Genomic DNA, 21,266 nt, shown 5'->3' on the forward strand with positions numbered 1-21,266 from the left:
CTTATTCTGCAAGTGTCATTACCATCGCTAACCAGACATGGTCGCTTTTACAGTGAAACTGGATAATGTAATTACCTACTTTCGGGAGCGGATGTACAGATACGTTCATCCGTTTCCGAAAACAGATTAAATTGTTGCGTCCGATTTCAGTCTTACACTAGTCCCAGTGTGGAATGGAATTACGTGTTGCAAAAGACCTACATAACACTCGATCAGGCGATGAAAATGTTTGCCGACTATCTTCGTCCTGTTTCTGTCGGATTCATTTTTAATTTCTTTTAATGTATGCATGGCATCAGCCATACGTCAAAGGTTTGCTTGTGTTTTAGTTTAGCTGCAATTTTAAGTTGCACGCCGCGACATTCTTATGTTATTTGTAGTAGAATGTTTAACACAAGTCACCAGTCTCCAACTTCCTACGTTTTTCCGGTTACTAATCTAACCTTATGGGAAGCGCATTACTCAGCATTCCACATTCAATGGCGCCAGCAGCCAACACTGCACTATGTTTTCGTCTCGATAATGAGCATTTTGGCGGTTCTGGGAACATTGATCAATTTCATAGTAAGTTTTCTTAATTTTTGTTTTTAACTGGCCTACCTCACTGCGAAACAACTCTGAATTTGTTACTCGCATCTGAGTTATAGGTCATTGTGTCCTTGCTTATAATCCGTGACCTGCATAAGGTTGAATACGTCTTTGTTGGAAATCTGGCGGCTGCCGATATTCTGGTCACTGGAATAATTATTCCAGTTAACGTATTAGGTAGGCGTTTCATGATTTATCTGTACTCGCCATGGTTTTTGGTGTTTTATGCCGAAGGGACTTTTATATGTGAACAGCAGAATGGCGTTGTTGTTTAGAATTATTTGTACTTAATTTACGCATATAGGAGTACTTAATTTACGCATAAGGGATGTTGAAAGCTGATGCAAAAAATGTGATTTATAGTCACCGTTCGTGGACCATCCATTTTCCGCGATCATCCTTGGTTCTGCCAACTCGACGGAACTATCTGCTCCGCGGCCTGTATCGGATCAATCTGGTGCATCACGGCAATCAGCGTAGAAAGGTACGGCAAAATTGGCCAGTACTTAGTACTATTTTAAACCGTTTTTAGCCCTCGCTATTGAGGAAAAAAATGCTGAATATGCAGTATTAACGTATTATTAATGATTCAGGGTACCTATAACCTTCCGTTTGTTCACGTTCACGCAAAGAGACATTCCGATTCGTTGCTCGTAAATAGTAACTTCATGTTGTAATGCTGGCGCTGTCCAAATTTAAAATTATTGAATAATTTGTACTTACATGTATTTAACTGAAACGAAAGAGCCTAATTCGATGGCCTGCTTTCTCAACTTGACTGCTCAATTTCGCATTGATTACCTGAAGTGAGCAGCAGGCGCAAAGTAATTAACTGAAGAACGATACAATGTCATCAGGGTTGCTGGGAATAAGGATCAGCATAATTAAGGAAAGGTCAGGAAAACAACCTCGTTATACCTGGTTAGAGCGCCGCACGTGCAGTAGAAACGCTAAAGTTATCCTCAAAACTCATGATAGCTTCCTACGTACTTAAATGAGCTCTTATTATAGCCATACAGAGTTTCTAATGCGCTAATCAAAAACGCTATCACAGTTGCTGTAATACGACAAGACGCAGCATGTCGTCTTACAGGTGTTTAACGAGTTGTGGTTGCTTTACTAGCCCAATAGCATATTTGATGTTCTTCAACGGATAAGAATACTTCTATGTGAGAATGTCACTTTGCGGGCCTGGCTGCTCTAAAATAAATTCAATCGAATTTAATCAAATCAATGTATGCAGAAATGTTCCTTATATGCCTTATGCGTTTGTTTTTAAACGAAGTGTCTCATTTGCTAACGGAATGTACCGCGGAATTAAGTGTTTTTCACGACAGGTACATATGCATCTGCCACTACCACTCTGTCTATCAGAAACTGTTTACCCCGCCCAAAGCAGCATTAATGATCATTGGCATGTGGATCGCTGCACATGGGCTGCATCTGCCCAATTTTGTGGGATGGGGTAGCACCGCTTATTCCGGTGACCTGTATCTATGCACCACGGAACTACATGTGCGGTCGTACTCTGTTTTTTATGGAGCCACCGGGATTCTGCTACCCATTGGCATCAGTTTCTATGCATACCTAATGATTTATCTGCGCGTACGCCGCAGTCAGGCTGTGCGTCGACACTTCATTGGTAACAAGAGCGCAAGACCTTCGAGCACTATTACGAGTAAGCTGCCCAGTTTGTCACTTATACGTGTATCACGTTGCAAATGCAGGATTGCAAATCCGAGCTGCGCGACACACTAAAACTACCAACTTACAACGGAATAATGGTTGCCTTGTAGGTCTACCACCGGACGCAGGTCTCAAGAACGCCAGGGAGGAGGCCACCACTACCAGTGTGCAGGATGAGATGAAACTGTTGAGGGCACTCTTCAAGGTGTTCCTCATATTTTTGACATCGTGGCTGGTAATGGGGATGTTCTTCGTGCTGCGAGCCTGGATGTACTTTCCCAAGTGGTATACATGTATCGGACTGATTCTATCACACGGAAGCAGCGCCACGAATTCAGTGGTCTACTTTTGGATGACTGATTTATTGCAGATTACGAAAAACGGGTACATACGATTGTGGAGACAGTTTCGAGCGGCGCGAACAGAACCACAGCTCTTTTGATTTAAACAGTTTAAAGCCTCTATATTTGTGTGCTAGTTGCTGGACTGCATTATCTCAAAATTAATCTTTTGAATAACAACGACGGGTAGCGTAATCAACGATTTAGAGCAAAATATAACTTTCGTCAAGAAGGCGAATAAAAATGTCGTTGCTGAGACAATTTTAAGTTACCGAAACGGACACACTGGACTTATAAAGAAAGAAGCCGCGCTATACTCTCATTCAGTAAAATGAGAAACCAAATTTTATTCCAATCTCCGCACGGTTAATCTTTTGTAGAGATAAGTTGCAAAATCTTCAAACCAAATGCCAACTGGAATCAGTTCGCTTTTGTCCGCTTTCGCCGGCAAATAAAGGAAAGTATCTCTCCTAACACTAAACACATCTCATGTCTAATATCTTGCAAGCACAAACTAAACACCACCGGGTCCAGCACAGCCTGCAGATAGTACGTTGCATCTTGTAGCACCTCCAGCCAGTCTGGTTCGAAAAGTGTCGTAAAACGGCAAACCAAGAACGGAAAGTTCGTCGGCAAGTAGCAGCAGACCACACTGACAGTCATAAAAGTCACCGCAACAAAGGAACGTGTTGACGCTCTTGACGACCTTCTTAACTTCTGCTCGGAGATTGTCGCCCCCGTTTGACTAATGGGTCCTTGATAGGCTGTGGAAAACTCTTTCCGTCGCCAAAATGTTTTAACCAGAATAAACGGATACGCCGCAATAATCAAAGCAATAGGCAAACCGTATCCACCCAGCGCCAGCGCATCCAAATACCAATCTATCGTTGTATCTCCAAATGTGCAGGTAGGAATTCCCTCCGGTTGATAAATTAGATAGAGAAACACCATTGGCGTAGTAGTTACAGTAATGATTGTCCAAGCCGTCACGCAGATAATAAAACCCATCCGCTTTGTGTGACGCTGTCGGTACTGAACAGGAAAATACACAGCCCACAGCCGGTTCGCGGAGATGAGAACATGACAATATATTGTAATGCTCATAATCACCCATTCACCGCACAGATACAAAACGCACCGAATAAAGTTGGTTTTCGTGTGCTCAGACGACACGAACGGTCTTGTTAATGAGTATGGTAGAGTGCACACATCATCCGCTAAGATGTTTGAAATTAACAGCGAAATAATGTAAATAGTGAATGGCGTGATAAGGTGCCGACGCAGAACAAAGAGCAGCAGGAGGAAACAATTCGGCAGCAGTGTAAAAATCCACCAGATTATGGTAATACGATAGTAATGTGGACTAGAATGCCAGTTCGGTGAGAGACGAGCATTGAGGGACACGCCTTCTGCCGAAAAATTGGTGTGATTGTCCATTGCGGCAAAAAGTGGTGTGGTCGTCCATTGGTGTTACTTATTATGCCAGTAACAGTCTGCAGTTTCATGGAACACAATTAAAACTTTAAAAGGCGCATACTCAGTCTCGAATAAAGCTTTTTTTTATCTAAATATCTCGTGTATAAAAGAGGACGTTTGACACTTGAATGGGATACTGACATGCAGCTCTGACGTATTGAAAATAGAGCAAAAATACTCGCTACCATGTCCTATCATTTTTAACCGTACCTTCTCAAAGGTGTTTGCACGCGTTTGTGAGGCACTAGTCCCATTTTGTTGCTAAATTTTATCTGCGTAGGTTCCTCAAAATAGGTGGCAGGTGACAAGCAAAATGAGTTCAATTGCGCTGAAACAACAGGCCGTGTTCAAACAACAAGGTACCTCCACTGTAAGAAGCTATAATCTAAAACACGAGAATCGAGAAATTGACACTGTATGGTTGATTACCGAAACGGTGAACTTACTGTACGTACTTATATGATTGAGTGATTTCAGTTGTTACTCAGACAGGTAAAAATTCAAACCGGCAACATTCATAAGTGTTTATTTACTTTAATGTAATCAAGTACTACATAGCCAACTCGGTCCACTTCTCTTTGGTTGTGGTGTAGTCGTTAAGATTTTGAGATTACAAGCGCGATGTGGTTCTCACTTCCGGTAAAAGGTGGCTGGGCAATAATACATATAATCGTATAATCTGGGTTGGTCGATTCAGATCGAAACGTTGATCCACTTCAGAATCTGTACTGCTCCGCCGGTATGGTGAAGGACTTAACTGCCATTGCGATTTGCGCCTTTATTGTATAACAGCCCTCTTATTCTCATTAAACTGAGTAAGAACTGTTCTGGACTTCTGGTACACTCAGTACAGATGGTCACGTTGTCATTCAGCTCATAGTCAGGTGCTGCCGTCTCGCCAAACTACGCTCTTAAAGAAACCAAAAAGCAGCATCTGCCATTCCAAAAAGGATATACGGTGCTAAAAGGGAAATTTTTGTACCATGTCGGTTGCTGTGATGAGATTTCAAATAAAAAATTGTGTATTAATGTTTTGGTTGCATAATCAAATTCTTAATCAATAATCAAGTGTGGGAAAGTTTGTTCTGGATTTCTTCTAATCGCTTTTCGTCGCGTTAATATAGGGATTAGAGAAAATGCATTATGTCCCACGGTCAGTGGAATACAGTTGCAACGCTTTGACTTCAAAGGCCGGGTACCTACTTCCGGGTGAAAATGGGTCGCGCCAGCAAAAGAGCAGCTGTGAGGGAAGGTCTGTCGCGGACGAGCGAACAGATGGGTAAAACTGTACAAGACGCCGGCTCGGTCTCATTGAAATACCTGAATAACGGCCAGAGCTGCATATGGAACTGCTTTTGTATCTCCAGTGTTTTACCGCTTGCTCGAAACAGTGCCAGTGTCAGTGGCAACAGCCGGTGGCAGGTGCCCACCGCCAACCTTTACATCCTGCATATCAGCACTATCTGTCCGCAGACTGATTTAGCACATTCACTTTAACGGGACGTTAATCCGCTTCTTTCAAACAATTAGTGCGCAATTGCATTTAGTGATGCTGGCACCTGAACAGAAGTCTTGCACGTGTTGGTTCTTATGCTCATGAGTCGGATAAAATGTTTACTCCTGCAAACTGGCCTCCTAATATTGGGGTGCGCGAGTGGTTGTTCGCCCCCAAGGATGCTCAGTGATTCCTAATCCCTAAAAACGCATTTTCCCCTCACTAATTTCAGTTCGATTTAACCAATAGAGAATCGGCTTATGTTGCGAGCTCTTTCTGTCCTTACCGAAAAACGCTACAGCTAATCAGACTATTATTGCATGGCACTTGCAACGTTGACCACCGAAGTAAAAGTGACCTTTTTTCTGCCATGCAAAACTTTTATGGTTGTCTTGAAATCTCTTCCCGCTCTGATGTTCCTATTCCACATGGAACATGGAACTGAAGCACATTCTCATTACCGCTAACAGGATGTGAACTTTTCTAAACTCAGCCGGAGTTACACGGCAATAACCGAAACTTTATACTGAAAGCATTTCAACCGGCAGCTTAATTGAGCTCATTCACTTTAGCGGGACGGTATAATCCCCTTTCTTATAAACAAGTGGGACGCATTTTAATGGGTGACGCTGACACTTGAAAATAAGTCAAATCCGCCAATGATACGACTGTAAGATAGCTTTTCGAATCGCACATATTCGCTTGGATAACTTCGGAAGGATTTATGTGTTAGTTATCTTTTCCCTCCGACGGATGTACGTACGAGCACTTGCTTCTCGAAGGCATAAACTTAAATTTAACGACATTCACAATCATACGTGGCCTTAGTGTGATGAGTCTTTTCGCGCTGCAGGTGTTGAAAGGGAATAATCAATACACAATCCCGTAGTGAAATAATCACCGATTGTCTTTTTGCTTTGTCAATAATTATGTTGAAATTTCTCTTATATTGGATGATAAGATGCCGAACACAACATCCTCCTTTTATACGAACTCTAATATCACCTTTTGGGAATCGCAAATTTTAGCCTTCGAGCTACAATGGCACCAGCAGTCAACGTTGAATTATTTTTTCGTAGCCATTATGACCCTTTTGGCGATTGTAGGAATATTGGTCAATGTATTAGTAAGAGTTTTTCCGGATGCAAATTTTCGCTGACCCAGGCCAATGTACAGAATTTTATGTATTTTACCAAAATTAACATTGTTACAGGTGATCGTTTCCTTGCTGGTGATCCGCGAACTGCATATAATCGAATACGCTTTCGTCGTAAATCTGGCGGCTGCCGACCTGCTGGTCACGGGAATACTCCTTCCAGTAAATATTTTAGGTACATAAATGTCTTCGGTTACCAGAGGTACGTGCCATGTATTACCGGTAACAGCTAACAGGCACCCTTACCACTAGTCATTCTTCTTTGTGCTGGTCGTATAAATTTAAAAAAACGATTTGCTGATGGGTAACAAATGCAGGTAACTGAAGGGTAGTATCCCCACGTTAGTACTTCTGCGGCTGTTAGTTCATTTCTGATCTCATGTGTTCGTGAAACGTTTTAAATTAATACTATAATTATATTGAGTAATTGTATGTTTTATAGTGACCGTTTCGGGGCCTACCGTTTTCCGCGATCATCCCTGGTTCTGTGAATTGGATGGCACCATCTGCGTTGCGGCCTGTACCGGATCCATCTGGTGCATTACGGCAATTAGCATGGAAAGGTAAGTATTAAGTAGTGTAGAAAAGTGTAAAACAAGTATTCGCTCATGATCACTATTAATTTTGGCCACCCCTGACCAGCCCAGCCCAGCCTTAAGGAAATATTTCAGTGGCTAGCAGCCAACGGCTATTCTGTTGTGGATTTTTATTTATTTATTTTGTTTGGAGAATAGCGACGCGGTAATGTGTAGTTTAACAGAACAATATTTTTCAATTCTGCCCTGTGATACCGAGCTATTGATCTCAACAAGTCAAAGTTAATATTTGAAACAGATTCTAGCAACTTTAACTTAAAGTTACAGAAGTACACCCGAAAATAATATTGGGAAAGGCATAGTGTTATAAAGCAGTAGAGCCGCAAGGGGATGAGAATAGCCAAAGGTGATGCGAGTAGCCAAAAACGGGGTGAAAGGGGTGACTATAGCCCACGGCGATGTCAGGGTGGTGAGAATAGCCATTTCCATATCTATGAAATTTTGTCGAATAAATCGTGCTTATACAAATATTGTGCTTATATGTACAAGCACATCGGGCTTATACAAAAAATATAAAAGCGCTCATTAAGACAAGCTCAGCACGGGCATAGCCGTCCAAAACATCTGTCGTAAATTTTGCCAAGACTTTTACGATCATGACCTGAAGGAAACATCTGGATACGACTTTTGTACCTAAACCAAAGTGCCCAGATACCACAGTATAATTAGTGAAGCGGTGTTTTTTCGAAAACGCAAGTAAACCAGGGCTGGAAGAATTGCAAGGATGACGTGATCTGTAATCCCTCGAACGTTATAGACTTTCACACATTAAGAATGGTGTGAGATTACAATGCAACGAAAATATTAACGTTCTAAATTTTTTTTGTACACGGTGATTCAGTAAATTAACAAAACCGTTTTCCAGTCTTCCGGGTCACTCTTCCCTACAAACAGTTTACGTTAAACATTACTTCTGTTCCAAATGCTGAAGCGTAGCTTGCAAACGTTTTCTTTTAACAGATACATCTGCATTTGCCACTATAGCAACTGTCAAATTTACCACTATTTGGATTCAGATGCGAATTGTATCTAGGTCAAAACGCTCGAGTGCGCTCCAACTCACGCATTGATTTGTGAGTCAGGCAGATTCACTGATAACGCTGCGCGCATTGGTCAGATGGAGAATCAGTTGCTGAATTATAAAACCGAGCTGTTGAGCTCGGTTTTATAATTCGTGGCCACATTCACGACCGCACATCAACTCGTTAAAATTATCCTGAGCTGCTTATAAATGTTCGTAATGATTCCGTGCTGCATTAGGCTGTATGAAATTACGCTGTAGTCCGTAATTAAGTGTTGAGATAATATGGTTTAATTAACTAAATTACTAATTAGTAATTAAGCAAAACTTTGATGAACTTTGAATAACTGGAATCATTTACGCCTAATTAGAACATTTACACCTACTTAATTAGCAAATTTTGCACCTAATTAGTAATTTTGCACCTGAATTTTTAGCGCCTAATTAGCAAATTTTGCACACACGAAGAAAAATTTAATTATTGCATGTCATTAAGCTTAAATTATTTTCTCAATAAGTTTGCACTTGTTGTGTTTTGTTGACCGTGGCAGTAAACGGCAATGATAGCTGATTTATTGCAGAATTCACGGTGCTCTCAGATATGGTATTTATTTCTACTCGTGTATCCGTTATCACTGGTGGGAACATATTTCAGTTTTTTCTCTTAGTCATAGAAGAAAGATGAGTAACAGATACGTGCGCAGCAGTCGTGTCGCAGATACAAGCGGGCTGCTGATATTTGACAGTTGCTATAAGCAACTGTCAAATATCAGCAGGCAAAAACAGCATTAATGCTTATTGGCATGTGGATCATTGTACACGGCCTGCATCTGCCCAATTACGTGGGATGGGGTAGCACCGGTTACTCCGATGATCTGTATCTCTGCACTACGAAATTACATTTGTGGTCGTACTCTCTTTTCTTGGGAATCAGCTCTATTCTCCTACCAATCGGCATCAGTTTCTATGCGTACTTAATGATCTATCTCCGGGTGCGTCGTAGTCAAGCGGTGCGCCGACAAATCATCGGTAACAAAAGTGCAAAACCTTCCAGCACGAGTACGGGTAAGCTGTATCTTTTGCATAAACGCACAGTAACTATCGTACGTTTCGTACCACTCTGAAAATGAGACTTCTTTTCTTGCTGTGTATTATTGTATTCCTGATTTCCATTGTATGTGACCTGTACACCGCTTTCTGTGCTCGATATTCGTCATGCGATACAGTTCTGGACGAACACCACCTGTATTCTTGCTTTATTCCACTTGTATTACGCCTACATTCTGGTTTAATGCATGTATTAGTATTTTCAATAACCTTGCATGTATAGCCAAAATCTACGTGTAATGTACGTATTCCTGTTTACCGCGCACTGAAACTTCTTACCATTCGAGCTTCTTATTAGGGTAGGTTTTTTATGCTTAAGATTTTTTTAAGGTTTCTTATATTATATTTGTGAAATAAAACAATAGGGGATGCGCTAGAAAACTGCAGTTCATTACTTAAAAGAATGACGTAAGCACGCAAGCGAGGTAACGGAAAATTAACCAAAAATACGACAGAAAGCAAGTGGGATACGCTGAAATACCGGCGCCGCTTTGTGTCAGATATATCGAGCTCTTGGCACAAAAGGAAGTAATATACATTTGTCGAAATACCTCAAAATGTCAGTAGGCGAGCAGAAATAGCAAGAATAACTTATCTGGAAAAAATGGATCGTATTTTGTTTGAGGTATTTTCAATTTTGGTTGTCGTTCATATATCGATATTATTTCCCTTCTCTCTACGAGGGACGTATCCGACTTGTTTCTATCTTTCCGGCCTATCTGTACACGAGCGACAGCAGACTGACACTTCTTATTGTTAAATTTTCTGCCCTTGCATTTGCAAAGTAAAGTAGAAGTTTTAATAGGACGAATTCAAGGACTTTCGAAGTGCGAAACCATTACAGCAGTTTGGTGCCAATCAGGCCAGCACGAAATGCCAAAACATCCAAAGTAATAAAGGGAATATTTAATTTGTAGGGCAAGAATCGGATGCATGCACCAGGACTGTTAAACCGGAGACCACCACTGTGCACGATGAGGTGAAACTACTGAAGGCATTTGTCAAGGGCACGGGCTGTACGACGTGCCCTGACGTGGCGGGACGACACAACTGAAGCTGGACCTTTATTGGCTACTCTCTGCTCTAGCATATTATAATGCGCTAGCATTATATAGGAAGGCAACAAACAAACAAACAAACTAGCCGAAGGCTAGATTGCACAACGAACGATGATCATTAGCAGCGCTAATGATCAAAAGCACTGAGCTTGAAACAATGAAGGATGACACATAGAACAAGAGGATCGCCATATATAGAAGCATCTAAGCAAGCTATGGCACGAGGAGTACTCGTGACACATTGTTTAAAGTGTTCCTCATATTTGTGGCATCGTGGCTGATGATGGGGCTCGTTTTTGTGCTGCGAGCCTGGATGGACTTTCCAAAGTGGTATTCATACATCGCATTAATCCTGTCGCACGGAAGTAGCGCCACCAATTCTGTGGTGTGCTTTTAGATGGCAAATTTGGTACAAAAAACGAAAAATGGATACATCCGATTGTGGAGGAAATTTCGACCGGCACGAACGGGACCAGGATCGTTTTGATAGAAGTACAAGCTCTTGTAGTAAAAGGATGTTTCAACTATGCTAACAAGCACGAGGACCCAGTTGTGGTTGGACTTCAGGTTCGAGCTTAGGCTCAAAATGAAGCTTAGAAAGTACTTTATTTTTTACCATTTTTATCAATGCCACTGATATTATAGATAAGTTTAAAAAAGCACTCAAAGTTAGTATTGAGTAGCGTTCCATGACGTCGGTATGCGCAGATCAAAAGCACCGCCTTCACATGCGCAGCCGCCGCACCGCTGCTGAAACTCAGGTAACCGCCCACCCAAATTGCAGCATGCGAAAACTAAATTGATTTTACTTTCTTGACTGATCATACATATTTTAATGTTTTTAAAAATGATATTGATATGGAAAACGTTTTCGGTAAATCGAGTGTGTGTAAATATAGCAAGTTGAACTGTGAAACCACTGCCCCTCACACCAGGGGCGCCCCAGAAACCACAACAAACTCGGATTCACACTTGAATGGAACAATATCAGAGCCTGGAATTCGTCGATTCTTTTAATTTCTGTTGCCAATAATTAGGTTAAATTGTATCTCTGTTTAAACATACCTAAATCCTAGTTTGTTGTGGTTTCTGGGGCGCCCCTGGTGTGAGGGGCAGTGGTTTCACAGTTCAACTTGCTATATTTACACACACTCGATTTACCGAAAACGTTTTCCATATCAATATCATTTTTAAAAACATTAAAATATGTATGATCAGTCAAGAAAGTAAAATCAATTTAGTTTTCGCATGCTGCAATTTGGGTGGGCGGTTACCTGAGTTTCAGCAGCGGTGCGGCGGCTGCGCATGTGAAGGCGGTGCTTTTGATCTGCGCATACCGACGTCATGGAACGCTACTCAATACTAACTTTGAGTGCTTTTTTAAACTTATCTATAATATCAGTGGCATTGATAAAAATGGTAAAAAATAAAGTACTTTCTAAGCTTCATTTTGAGCCTAAGCTCGAACCTGAAGTCCAACCACAACTGGGTCCTCGTGCTTGTAAGGACCATGCTAATTCAGAAATAATTGAATTCTGCAATTAAAAAAAATCTACTTTTGTCAACTAATCAGCGACGTTTTGTTTTAAAACGCAAAAGCTTACTTTGTTTTGTGCTAGGCGCTTGGCTCCATAATCTTTGAAATTATCTTTGAATGACGAAAATTGCCGATCTGTTTGACCGTAGAATTTATAAACGGTATTGTTCGTCAAGAACGCGGGCTTGCTCTACGCCTGCACGTGCACTGTACATAAAACATCGTATTAAACTAGCCCTGAATTCGCGATAATTTGTGTCCCAGGTAGGGTGTGAGTCGACTTCGAAGAGCGGTTAAGGGAGTTTGAAGTATACCGGCATCCAGAGGTGCGCAATTGCAGTCAGGATCTTACCTAGGGTAGGTGGCTGTGGGTACAGCGCACTCACTGCTGTTTTGGGCACTGCATATGTCGATTAATTAGCGGGATCCGTACTGCACAGACTTATGATCGTTGTTGTGGCTGCGGTTGCGACGTAAAAAAGGCATCGGCACTGCATGGCTTTGTAAAGAAGACCGAGGCAGTATATAAGTGACAGAATGCAGCAAAATAGAAGCAAAGCAAAATTCACACGTGAGTAACAACCGAAGACTGTCATCAACAATCACATTACATATTGTGATTTAGTGTTTCTTTAAATATGACTAATGAATAATGATACGGGAGCTTTGCCAAAATGTCAACCATTTGGGTAGAGCAACAAGTTTTTTCGTCTATTTATCAAGTACTTACTAGTGTACTTCAGTAAACACTCTCTTTTGTTGAAGAGCAGCCGATGACTTGATGTTGAGCTTTCATACTGAAAGTGCTGCTCTCTTCGGCAATACGAGTACAGATGAAATTTTAATCGTCGTCGGCATTGGTACTGATCTGCCAGTAGGAATCGACCGTATCGTGTACATATCGCAAGCGGATTAGACTGGGTATAAATTATTATTTTGAGCTGTATCGTATAAAACACTGAGTACTGAGTTTCCAATACACTGAGTACGGCCTGTAGTACGGGACCTGGACCTACTCCGCACAGATAGTGCTGACGATGAGTTACCAATACACTGAGTACGGCCTGTACGGGACCTGGACCTACTCCGCAGTCCGCACAGATAGTGCTTTCTAGGTCTGCTCAGATGCTACCGTCTCATCAAACGGACATTTGAAACGAATCCAAAAACAGCATCGGCCATTGCAAAAAAGTAAAATCATAGTATTTTGGCGGTATAACGACGATGTGACATTTCAGTACACAATAAGAATGACAATGTGGCGAGGAACGGCAGGGGAAAATATAATACTCGGCAAACAACTTTAATACTCGACCAGAACTGAAACACTAACACACTCTCTTGGAACCCGTGCACATCATCGCTATATTATATACTCCCAAATAAGGGGCGGAAACAGAGATACTGGAACATACATAGAGGCGTATCATACAACTGCAAGGGGAGGGACGATTCCCTTCACAACAATACCGTCACACCTGTTTTTGGTAAAGTTCATTCTGACAGTAAAATGTCAAATCAAATGAAACAGCAAAGCAGCCAACCAGTTAAAATTTCCCAACAAAGCGGTCGCGCAAAGGCGCAGCCTGTTAGAATTTTCCGTCTATGCCGCAGCTTTTCCAGTAATACAAGTTCGTAGTTTTTGCGGCCGCATCTTCTTAAGCCGATCTTCACAAAATTCCAAGCAACAATGAGCTACGACTACAACATCTCCCGGGAGGAACGTGAGTTTTTCCTGTCCTCAATGAAAAACGCCAGCGTCAACCAGACTCTAAATGCCTTGCACATCTGCGCGCCATTAACGCCGGAAGTAATTTTTCTTCTGACGTGCGGTATCCTTATGGTTGTTTTGAATTCTCTTCTCGTGGTAATTTTCATATTCCACCGCGAACTCCGTTCCCCGTTCTCTGTGTACCTCATTGCTTTGTCCATCGCCAATGTCCTGTGTTCGGGTCGCAGCTTTTGCAACGCGATACAAGAAGTCTGCCCTCATTTTCTCTACCATCCAGTTTTATGCGATTTGCGGCTGTACGTTGGATGGTGTCTATCCGGATTGCCGGAAAACGTCCACCTTCTGATAGCGGTTAACCGAATCTGGGCGGTCGCCCTACCCATATCGTACCGCAATCACCATAGCATCAAACTGGCGATTGTTTTAAGTGCAGCAGCATTCGTATATGTGCAGGTTCTAACGATACCGAGTGTAGCGATAAATGCCTGGTACTATCGCCCACCACTGGATAAATACGGTTGCTTTGTTAATACATTTAGAATGCCGGTGTGGTACGAGATCTCCATCATTCTCATCTTTGAGTTCCCTGTAGTGTTTGTTCTGTTTACGTGGATTTATCTCATGGTGAGACTGCATCGCAGCGCCAAAAGAGCAGCTATGAGAAAAGGTCTATCGCAGATGAGCGAACAGATGGGTGCCATTCGGCAGAACAAGTTCAACGGATCGTTCGCAGTATTTTCTTTTCTGACAATAGGTGCGGTGGTATGTTGGCTCCCCTACGAGACCATGTACGTGGTGTGGGGATTCCGCAACCGCACGGAAAGCGAGCGGAAACTGCCTTTGAATCTACTGGCAGTGTATACGCTTCAGCAGGTGCTGGATCCGGTGCTGATTGTGCTCACCAGTAAACCGCTGCGATTATGCGTGAGGCGCATTGTCGGCTGCAGGACGTAAAACGTCATGAAAGAGTACACGGGTTTTGTATGGAAAGTACGAGTACTTAGTTTTTGCCGAGTCTAATGTGGATGTTTTCTAGGTACAGAGAGTTGCTCTGCTAGTCTGCTGTGTGTTCAACCAACTGACTTCGTTATTTCCAAAGCAAGGTCTCTTTTACATTTACTGCGGTCTTGAGTATGCCCATCTTGTAATAGCTTGCAACCTTGGTTCAGCTGATGATCTTTGTTTATTGTGGTGAATATTGCAACTGTCCATCGGAAGGTTCGGGTGTACTCTTTACAAAGTCAGTGGGTCTTTCTTGTTGCTCGCACTTGTCTAGTAGTGAATTAAATCGTGTTGCCTGGCATCTTTCAGTCAACTGACCGACGAGTTTTGCAGAACTTATTAGAGAAACCTTCTTTGTGCCCTGCTTAGATTGCAGCCTGAATAACTGACTTATTATTTAACCCATTTTTATTTTAGATTGCATTATTAACTTGGCAGCTCTGTCCTACAGATGGATTAACATGGCATGAAAAAAGGACTATGATAATAAAATAATGTATTACCGGGCTATTTGATTCATCAGTGTTTGCAATAAAATTAATATTTATTACTAGTAGGCCCCGCGCAAACTGCGCGGAAGAGATTTAATGAACTACTGTATACATAAGGGTATAACTTACCTTACGGCTACTTACTGCACACTACTTGCGTCGCTGAAAAGACTGTTTTTCTAACTTATTTCTAAGCGTATTCAGGAATACTTCTATACTTAATTTTTACAATAAATGTGATGCTGGATTAAATGATCTGTCATTTAACCCAGGACTTCCCGGTGCCCGATCCCGTGCGAATTAGACCATGAAAATTAAGAATTGTCGATACAATAATTCAATCAAGAAATCAAATTTTTTTCAGAATTTTGCTAGCCATAGGTCAGCTACAGCAGAATGGTATCAATTTGACAACAACGGGCGGATTGGTACGCGTGACAAATTTAATTTTTGTTTGTTAAGGTTGAAATATAAAATATTTTTGGCTAACAAACATTTTAAACTAGACAGTTTTCAAGGGGCTATTTGTGAGCATAGTATTGGTAGCCGTCGAAATGACCACCGGTCAGCAACACAATATTCCATCTCTGACTGCTTCAAATCGTTTGGCTATACAGAAACTGTACAGAAAACAATCAAAAACCGTCTGTGGGAATACTGGACACTGTCCAGTTAACGCTGCGGGTCACTAGAAGAGCATTCAATCGTCACACAGCTAAAATTATAGCCCACAGGGGCGAAATCGCATCGGTATTTGATTTCCGGTCAATGATTAACGCCAAAAGCTCAATGTTAACTTGATTACCTCAGACCACGCTCGTATCAGAGCAGTCAGCAAGCCTCGCTGACCACTATAGAAGGTAGCCACTACTAGCCCGCAGTCAGTGGTCAAGCTTCGGACGCTTTCCTGGACGTTAGAGCAACAGCCCTCATAAATAACCGGAAATTTATGCGTATACTTGCAGGTTATGCGCTCGTATTCTACGGTATAGCGCACGCAGATAAACGCACAGTGCCGAATAAGTGACCACTGACCACCGTTTGCTTGTCCCATTTGTCTGCATGCATGTTGTCCTGCGACAATAACTTTCGGCAGCAAAAAAGGCAAAAAATATCTGTTTCATGGGGCATCCATTTTCCCAACTGGACGGTGGTCACTTCGGTGACCACCAACACATTTCCAGTTGAAAGCCCATAAAAGGTTGTCTTAGAATACCAACCTGCAGAATGTTGCGACTTAAACTGAGTTTACTAGAAAATCTTGTACTGTAGCCGCTAGATGAAGTGAGACCACAGTTAGATCCGGGCGCTGCCTTCCACTCGTCAGGCATTGAGCACGAGCCTTCCTCCCACCGGGTGGCGCACACTTTGCACTGCATTTAGTATTGTGCTGCCCCTGCCAGGGGCACCCCAGAAACCACAACAAATCGGATTTATAAACAGAAAACTATCAGAGCTCTGTCACTGTGCTCTTAAAACTAATATCTTTCATTGCAAAGAATTAAAAAAATAGCAAAGAACAGTAAAACATGTCAAATGTTGGTAGCAGCAGAGGGAAATCAAAAACATTTTTGCATGGAGCAAAGTATGTATATTGAGCTTGCATTTTTCCGTACACCAGACTCTGTGGTCTCACTTCATCTAGCGGCTACAGTATTTTGGATGTAATGTACCCCATTGCCCGTTGTTGTCAAAATGGGTAGCACGTCAATTCGCCGACCTACAATTTGCTGACCGTCATGTTGCTGACTTATACAACTACCATGTTTTTTAAAAGATCACCAGTGGTCACCCATTTCACATAATACAAAAATTTAAGTTGTGTCAGGTAACACATAAAGTCAACTATCTAATTCATTTATTTACATTTTTCCCATCACGCGAATGGCCAGGAGGTGTTAGCGAACTTCGGTCACCCATGATATCGAAAAATGGTCGACTTTGGTGACCACTGGCGAGTGTGCCGTAGACTTGTACTTAGCGGTCAAGCTTTGTAAAATGGGCCTCAACATCTTAACTCGCTAATAAAACTGAAAGATCAAAATTCCCGTGCTGCGTTCAGGTACAGGAGTAAAAGTCCTCCCCGGTATCACTTTGATATCAATGGGAAGAAACAGGTTAATTAAGTATCCTAACAGAGTTACTGCAACCGTACGAGTTGTAGTCCGGTTCACTGTTTCCGTAATTCTGTTGTTACAATGATGACCGAAGCCGAGTAGTAAAAAAGTAAAAATGTATTGTTGATGCATATCTGTACAAGCGAAAGAGTGCTATACTGTAAGTATGTTTGTTGTTTATGTTTGACGAAAACGTTTGTTTCCCTCTGTAAAACAGAAAACATTCAGCTCACAGCAACATACGTACAGTACTGAAATTTGTAAGACAGTAAACTCATGAAGACTTAACGTTTCGGAGGAAAATATGCAGGACGTATCGATTTGCATATCTGCAAGAGCTGCTGATACGAACGAAAGAAAATTATGGAAGATACGGCGGCTCAAAAATTAATGTTATAAGCACAGGGGAGATTCCAGTAAGTTTAATTCATTGACGGCGTTAGAAGCTGCTCATCCCAATACGTTATCCGATATAAAAAATGCTACGCGCAGTCGCACAGGAACTTGCTTCTCTGAATTATGTGGTCCAACGCTTGAGAAACCTCGACAAGTTTGCATGTCATGGCAGCCGAAAAACGTGAACTGTAAGGGTACAAGTGTCACGTGGAGACACTTCAACTACCGGTGTGGCTGCCGGAATTCATCATCCATAGCTGACGACATATGCTCAACGTTCTGCTGCAATCAGCAAACGGCTTTTAACAGCCGGATGCCCAGGTGTGGGTTAATGCAAAAATCGACGTTATCAATATGCTCGGAGTAACGCCGGAAAATTCAAAACTGCAAAATACTGTGGTGTTTGCACCCGTTTTTCGTGTCTCCTTGGCGATGGACATCCGGCTTCCCTATTACCGACTTTACTATATATAGCTCCGACGTTAATTTAGCAATCAGTAATCACAACCTATTGTTCTCTGCCTTGATAAAAGCTTGTCCTTTCTGCAGCAACAACAAATCCACTTTCAATTCTGCAGCCGCTACCATGAAATCTACCTTAGTATTCCTTGCATTGGCCGGTGAGTCATTTGTTCTTTAAGAATCTTAAATTTTTTAGTACAGAAGAGAAAAGTGCTAGTACGAGTAATATGTACTTGTTATAAAAATTAATACTATACGAGTAGCACACATATGTACAAGCCATTGTAATACTTTAATTAGAGGCTTAATAAATAAATTTAAGCTGATTTTTAAGAGTTTCTTTGCACACCATCGTCTTGCATTTGTCTGTAGTGCAGTTAAAACTATAAATTTATGGCAACCGTTAAAGTTGACTTCGATTATGACTTTTTTGGAACATGTTGAATTCCCGTTAGATTCGATCTTTTGATTTCATCATGCAGCTACAAAGCATAACTGCAACGAAAGGAACCGGTTTCTACAAACAGTTCCGATACATCCAATACATTCTGTAATCATGTAGAACTCGTTCGAGCAAATAACGATGCGCTACTACATTGTAGGCCTTGTTGCCGTTATGCATGCTCATCCTTCCCAAATGCAACAAGGACCTCCCCAACAACAAGGTGGCCAACAAGGAAACCAACAAGGAGGTCAACAAAGACCTCCCCAGCAAGGCGGGCAACAAAGCCAACAAGGTGGTATGCAAGGATCTCCTCAACAAGGCGGTCAACAAGGCGGTCAGCAAGGCGGTCAGCAAGGACCTCCCCAACAAGGTGGTCAACAAGGCGGTCAGCAGGGACCTTCCCAACAAGGCGGTCAGCAAGGACCTCCCCAGCAAGGCGGGCAACAAAGCCAACAAGGTGGTATGCAAGGACCTCCTCAACAAGGCGGTCAGCAGGGACCTCCCCAACAAGGCGGTCAGCAAGGACCTCCCCAGCAAGGCGGGCAACAAAGCCAACAAGGTGGTATGCAAGGACCTCCTCAACAAGGCGGTCAACAAGGCGGTCAGCAGGGACCTCCCCAACAAGGAGGTATGCAAGGACCTCCCCAACAAGGAGGCCAACAACAAGGCCAACAAGGTGGTCAGCAACAACAAGGTGGTCAGCAAGGACCTCCCCAACAAGGTGGTCAGCAACAAGGTGGTCAGCAACAACAAGGCCAACAAGGCGGCCAGCAAGGACCTCCCCAACAAGGCGGCCAGCAAGGACCTCCCCAACAAGGAGGCCAACAACAAGGCCAACAAGGTGGTCAGCAACAACAAGGTGGTCAGCAAGGACCTCCCCAACAAGGTGGCCAGCAACAAGGTGGTCAGCAACAAGGTGGTCAGCAACAACAAGGCCAACAAGGCGGCCAGCAAGGACCTCCCCAACAAGGCGGCCAGCAAGGACCTCCCCAACAAGGAGGCCAACAACAAGGCCAACAAGGTGGTCAGCAACAACAAGGTGGTCAGCAAGGACCTCCCCAACAAGGTGGCCAGCAACAAGGTGGTCAGCAACAACAAGGCCAACAAGCTGGTCAGCAAGGACCTCCTCAGTATGCGCCCTTCAGTAACTAAACTTACTGACGTTCTCCATATTTCTTCCTTTCTAGCTAATGACTATAACGAAGAATTCGTTAGAGCAGCGTATGGCATTTTTAGCCATTATAATATTCATTTTATTAAACTTGTGGTCTGCCTTTAGCATTTAGCGATCTGAATGGCTTACTTGTTAGGCTCTGCGTGTCGTGGCGTCCAGGTGAAGCAATGGATGCTGTATGTTTGCAATATAGTATGCGTTCGGCGATACTGCCGTTGAGCAAAAGCGAAAGCTCATGTTGGTATTCCTGAAATTCAATCTAAAATAAATACAAGTCTGTACCTGCGGCTTATGTACAGTATTACGGTAACGAACGTCAGTCCCATCGCTAAACAGCTTTTGAGACACACAGTATTTAGCTATAATTGGTCAACGGTGAATCATTTTCCGGCAGAGTTTTTCTAATCCATGATCAAGTGTTTCGCGTTACTTCGGAATGGTCGAATTCATTGAGAAGGCGATAAGGCCATTGTTTTTTCTTGTCAACGTTCTTGGCATTATGCACACTCCCGTTATTGGTGACACCAACCGCTGGTTCTCAAAAACGCTAAAAACGGTGTCCACAGTGATGATAACTCTTTCAATGTTCGCGTTGGCATATTACGCCTTTGACAGCAGCACATCAGATGTATCATCTTTTACGCACTTTTCTTCGTATATAGTCCTAACCGTCCGAATCTTTGATATGCTAACGTTGCCCACAATCATTCTACTGGTAAAAAATTCTGGACAGCAACTTTATACAATAATGCAGCAAATCAGCACAAGATACTCAACAATTTTGACGTTTTTCGACAGAGCAGCAATTATTGCTGTTAGTGGGACTTGGACGGCAATTTGTCTCGGACCGAAGATGTATGTCTTAAGCAGTGACCTGCAACAGTTGGACGTGGACTTACAGTATTATCAGACGCGTTATGTAGCAGTACTGCCCGTCAATTTGGGATATTTTATTATAGTATTTTACAATGTGGTGTGGAATATTGGTACGTTAAGCAAAGAATTGGTCCAGCTGATGATCGTAATGATCGTCCTGGTAGCCGGTTTGATATTTCGACGACTCACGATTAATGGCTCATTACTGCTGAGAATGCTGCCAAAAAAGAGCGGAGCAGGAATTATGCTGCTGCAAAAAGATCACGAATACTTGCGAGAATGCGTGCGCTGGTTTGACACATTACTGCGCTGGGTAAATTTTGTACGCTGCATTGAATTGTGGGCACTGCTGATGACGTCGGGTTACACAATCAGCGGAGCCTTCCAGCATGCACTACAGGAGGATTCCATGCGCATAGCGATTACCTCTGGAGCTGAACTTTTTATGTATTCAGCGTTTTTGCTAATTCACATGGCGACACTAGTATTCCTTTTGGAACAGGTAAATCA

At 42.5% G+C, this 21,266-nt stretch overlaps 3 protein-coding genes across 3 annotated transcripts; all 3 read left to right on the top strand.

The window, feature by feature from the left end:
* Positions 1 to 358: 358 nt before the first annotated feature.
* LOC129582807 (tyramine/octopamine receptor-like) lies at positions 359 to 8,620 on the top strand. Its single transcript, XM_055474421.1, has 9 exons — positions 359 to 564; positions 648 to 765; positions 952 to 1,072; positions 1,926 to 2,266; positions 2,385 to 2,658; positions 6,693 to 6,756; positions 6,800 to 6,917; positions 7,185 to 7,305; positions 8,599 to 8,620. The coding sequence occupies exons 1-9, from the start codon at positions 523 to 525 to the stop codon at positions 8,618 to 8,620; spliced, it is 1,221 nt and encodes a 406-aa protein (XP_055330396.1). The 5' UTR covers positions 359 to 522.
* Positions 8,621 to 13,751: 5,131 nt separating this feature from the next.
* Positions 13,752 to 14,747, top strand: LOC129582808 (blue-sensitive opsin-like). Its single transcript, XM_055474422.1, has one exon. The coding sequence runs from the start codon at positions 13,752 to 13,754 to the stop codon at positions 14,745 to 14,747; it is 996 nt and encodes a 331-aa protein (XP_055330397.1).
* A 3,406-nt stretch (positions 14,748 to 18,153) lies between these two features.
* On the top strand, positions 18,154 to 20,121 carry LOC129582635 (trans-Golgi network integral membrane protein 2-like). Its single transcript, XM_055474194.1, has 2 exons — positions 18,154 to 18,419; positions 18,864 to 20,121. The coding sequence occupies exon 2, from the start codon at positions 18,882 to 18,884 to the stop codon at positions 19,983 to 19,985; it is 1,104 nt and encodes a 367-aa protein (XP_055330169.1). The 5' UTR covers positions 18,154 to 18,419; positions 18,864 to 18,881; the 3' UTR covers positions 19,986 to 20,121.
* The last annotated feature ends 1,145 nt before the right edge of the window (positions 20,122 to 21,266 follow it).

Source organism: Paramacrobiotus metropolitanus, unplaced genomic scaffold (genome assembly GCF_019649055.1).
Source record: "Paramacrobiotus metropolitanus isolate TYO unplaced genomic scaffold, Prichtersi_v1.0 Parri_scaffold0000008, whole genome shotgun sequence".
Lineage (NCBI taxonomy): Eukaryota > Metazoa > Tardigrada > Eutardigrada > Parachela > Macrobiotidae > Paramacrobiotus > Paramacrobiotus metropolitanus.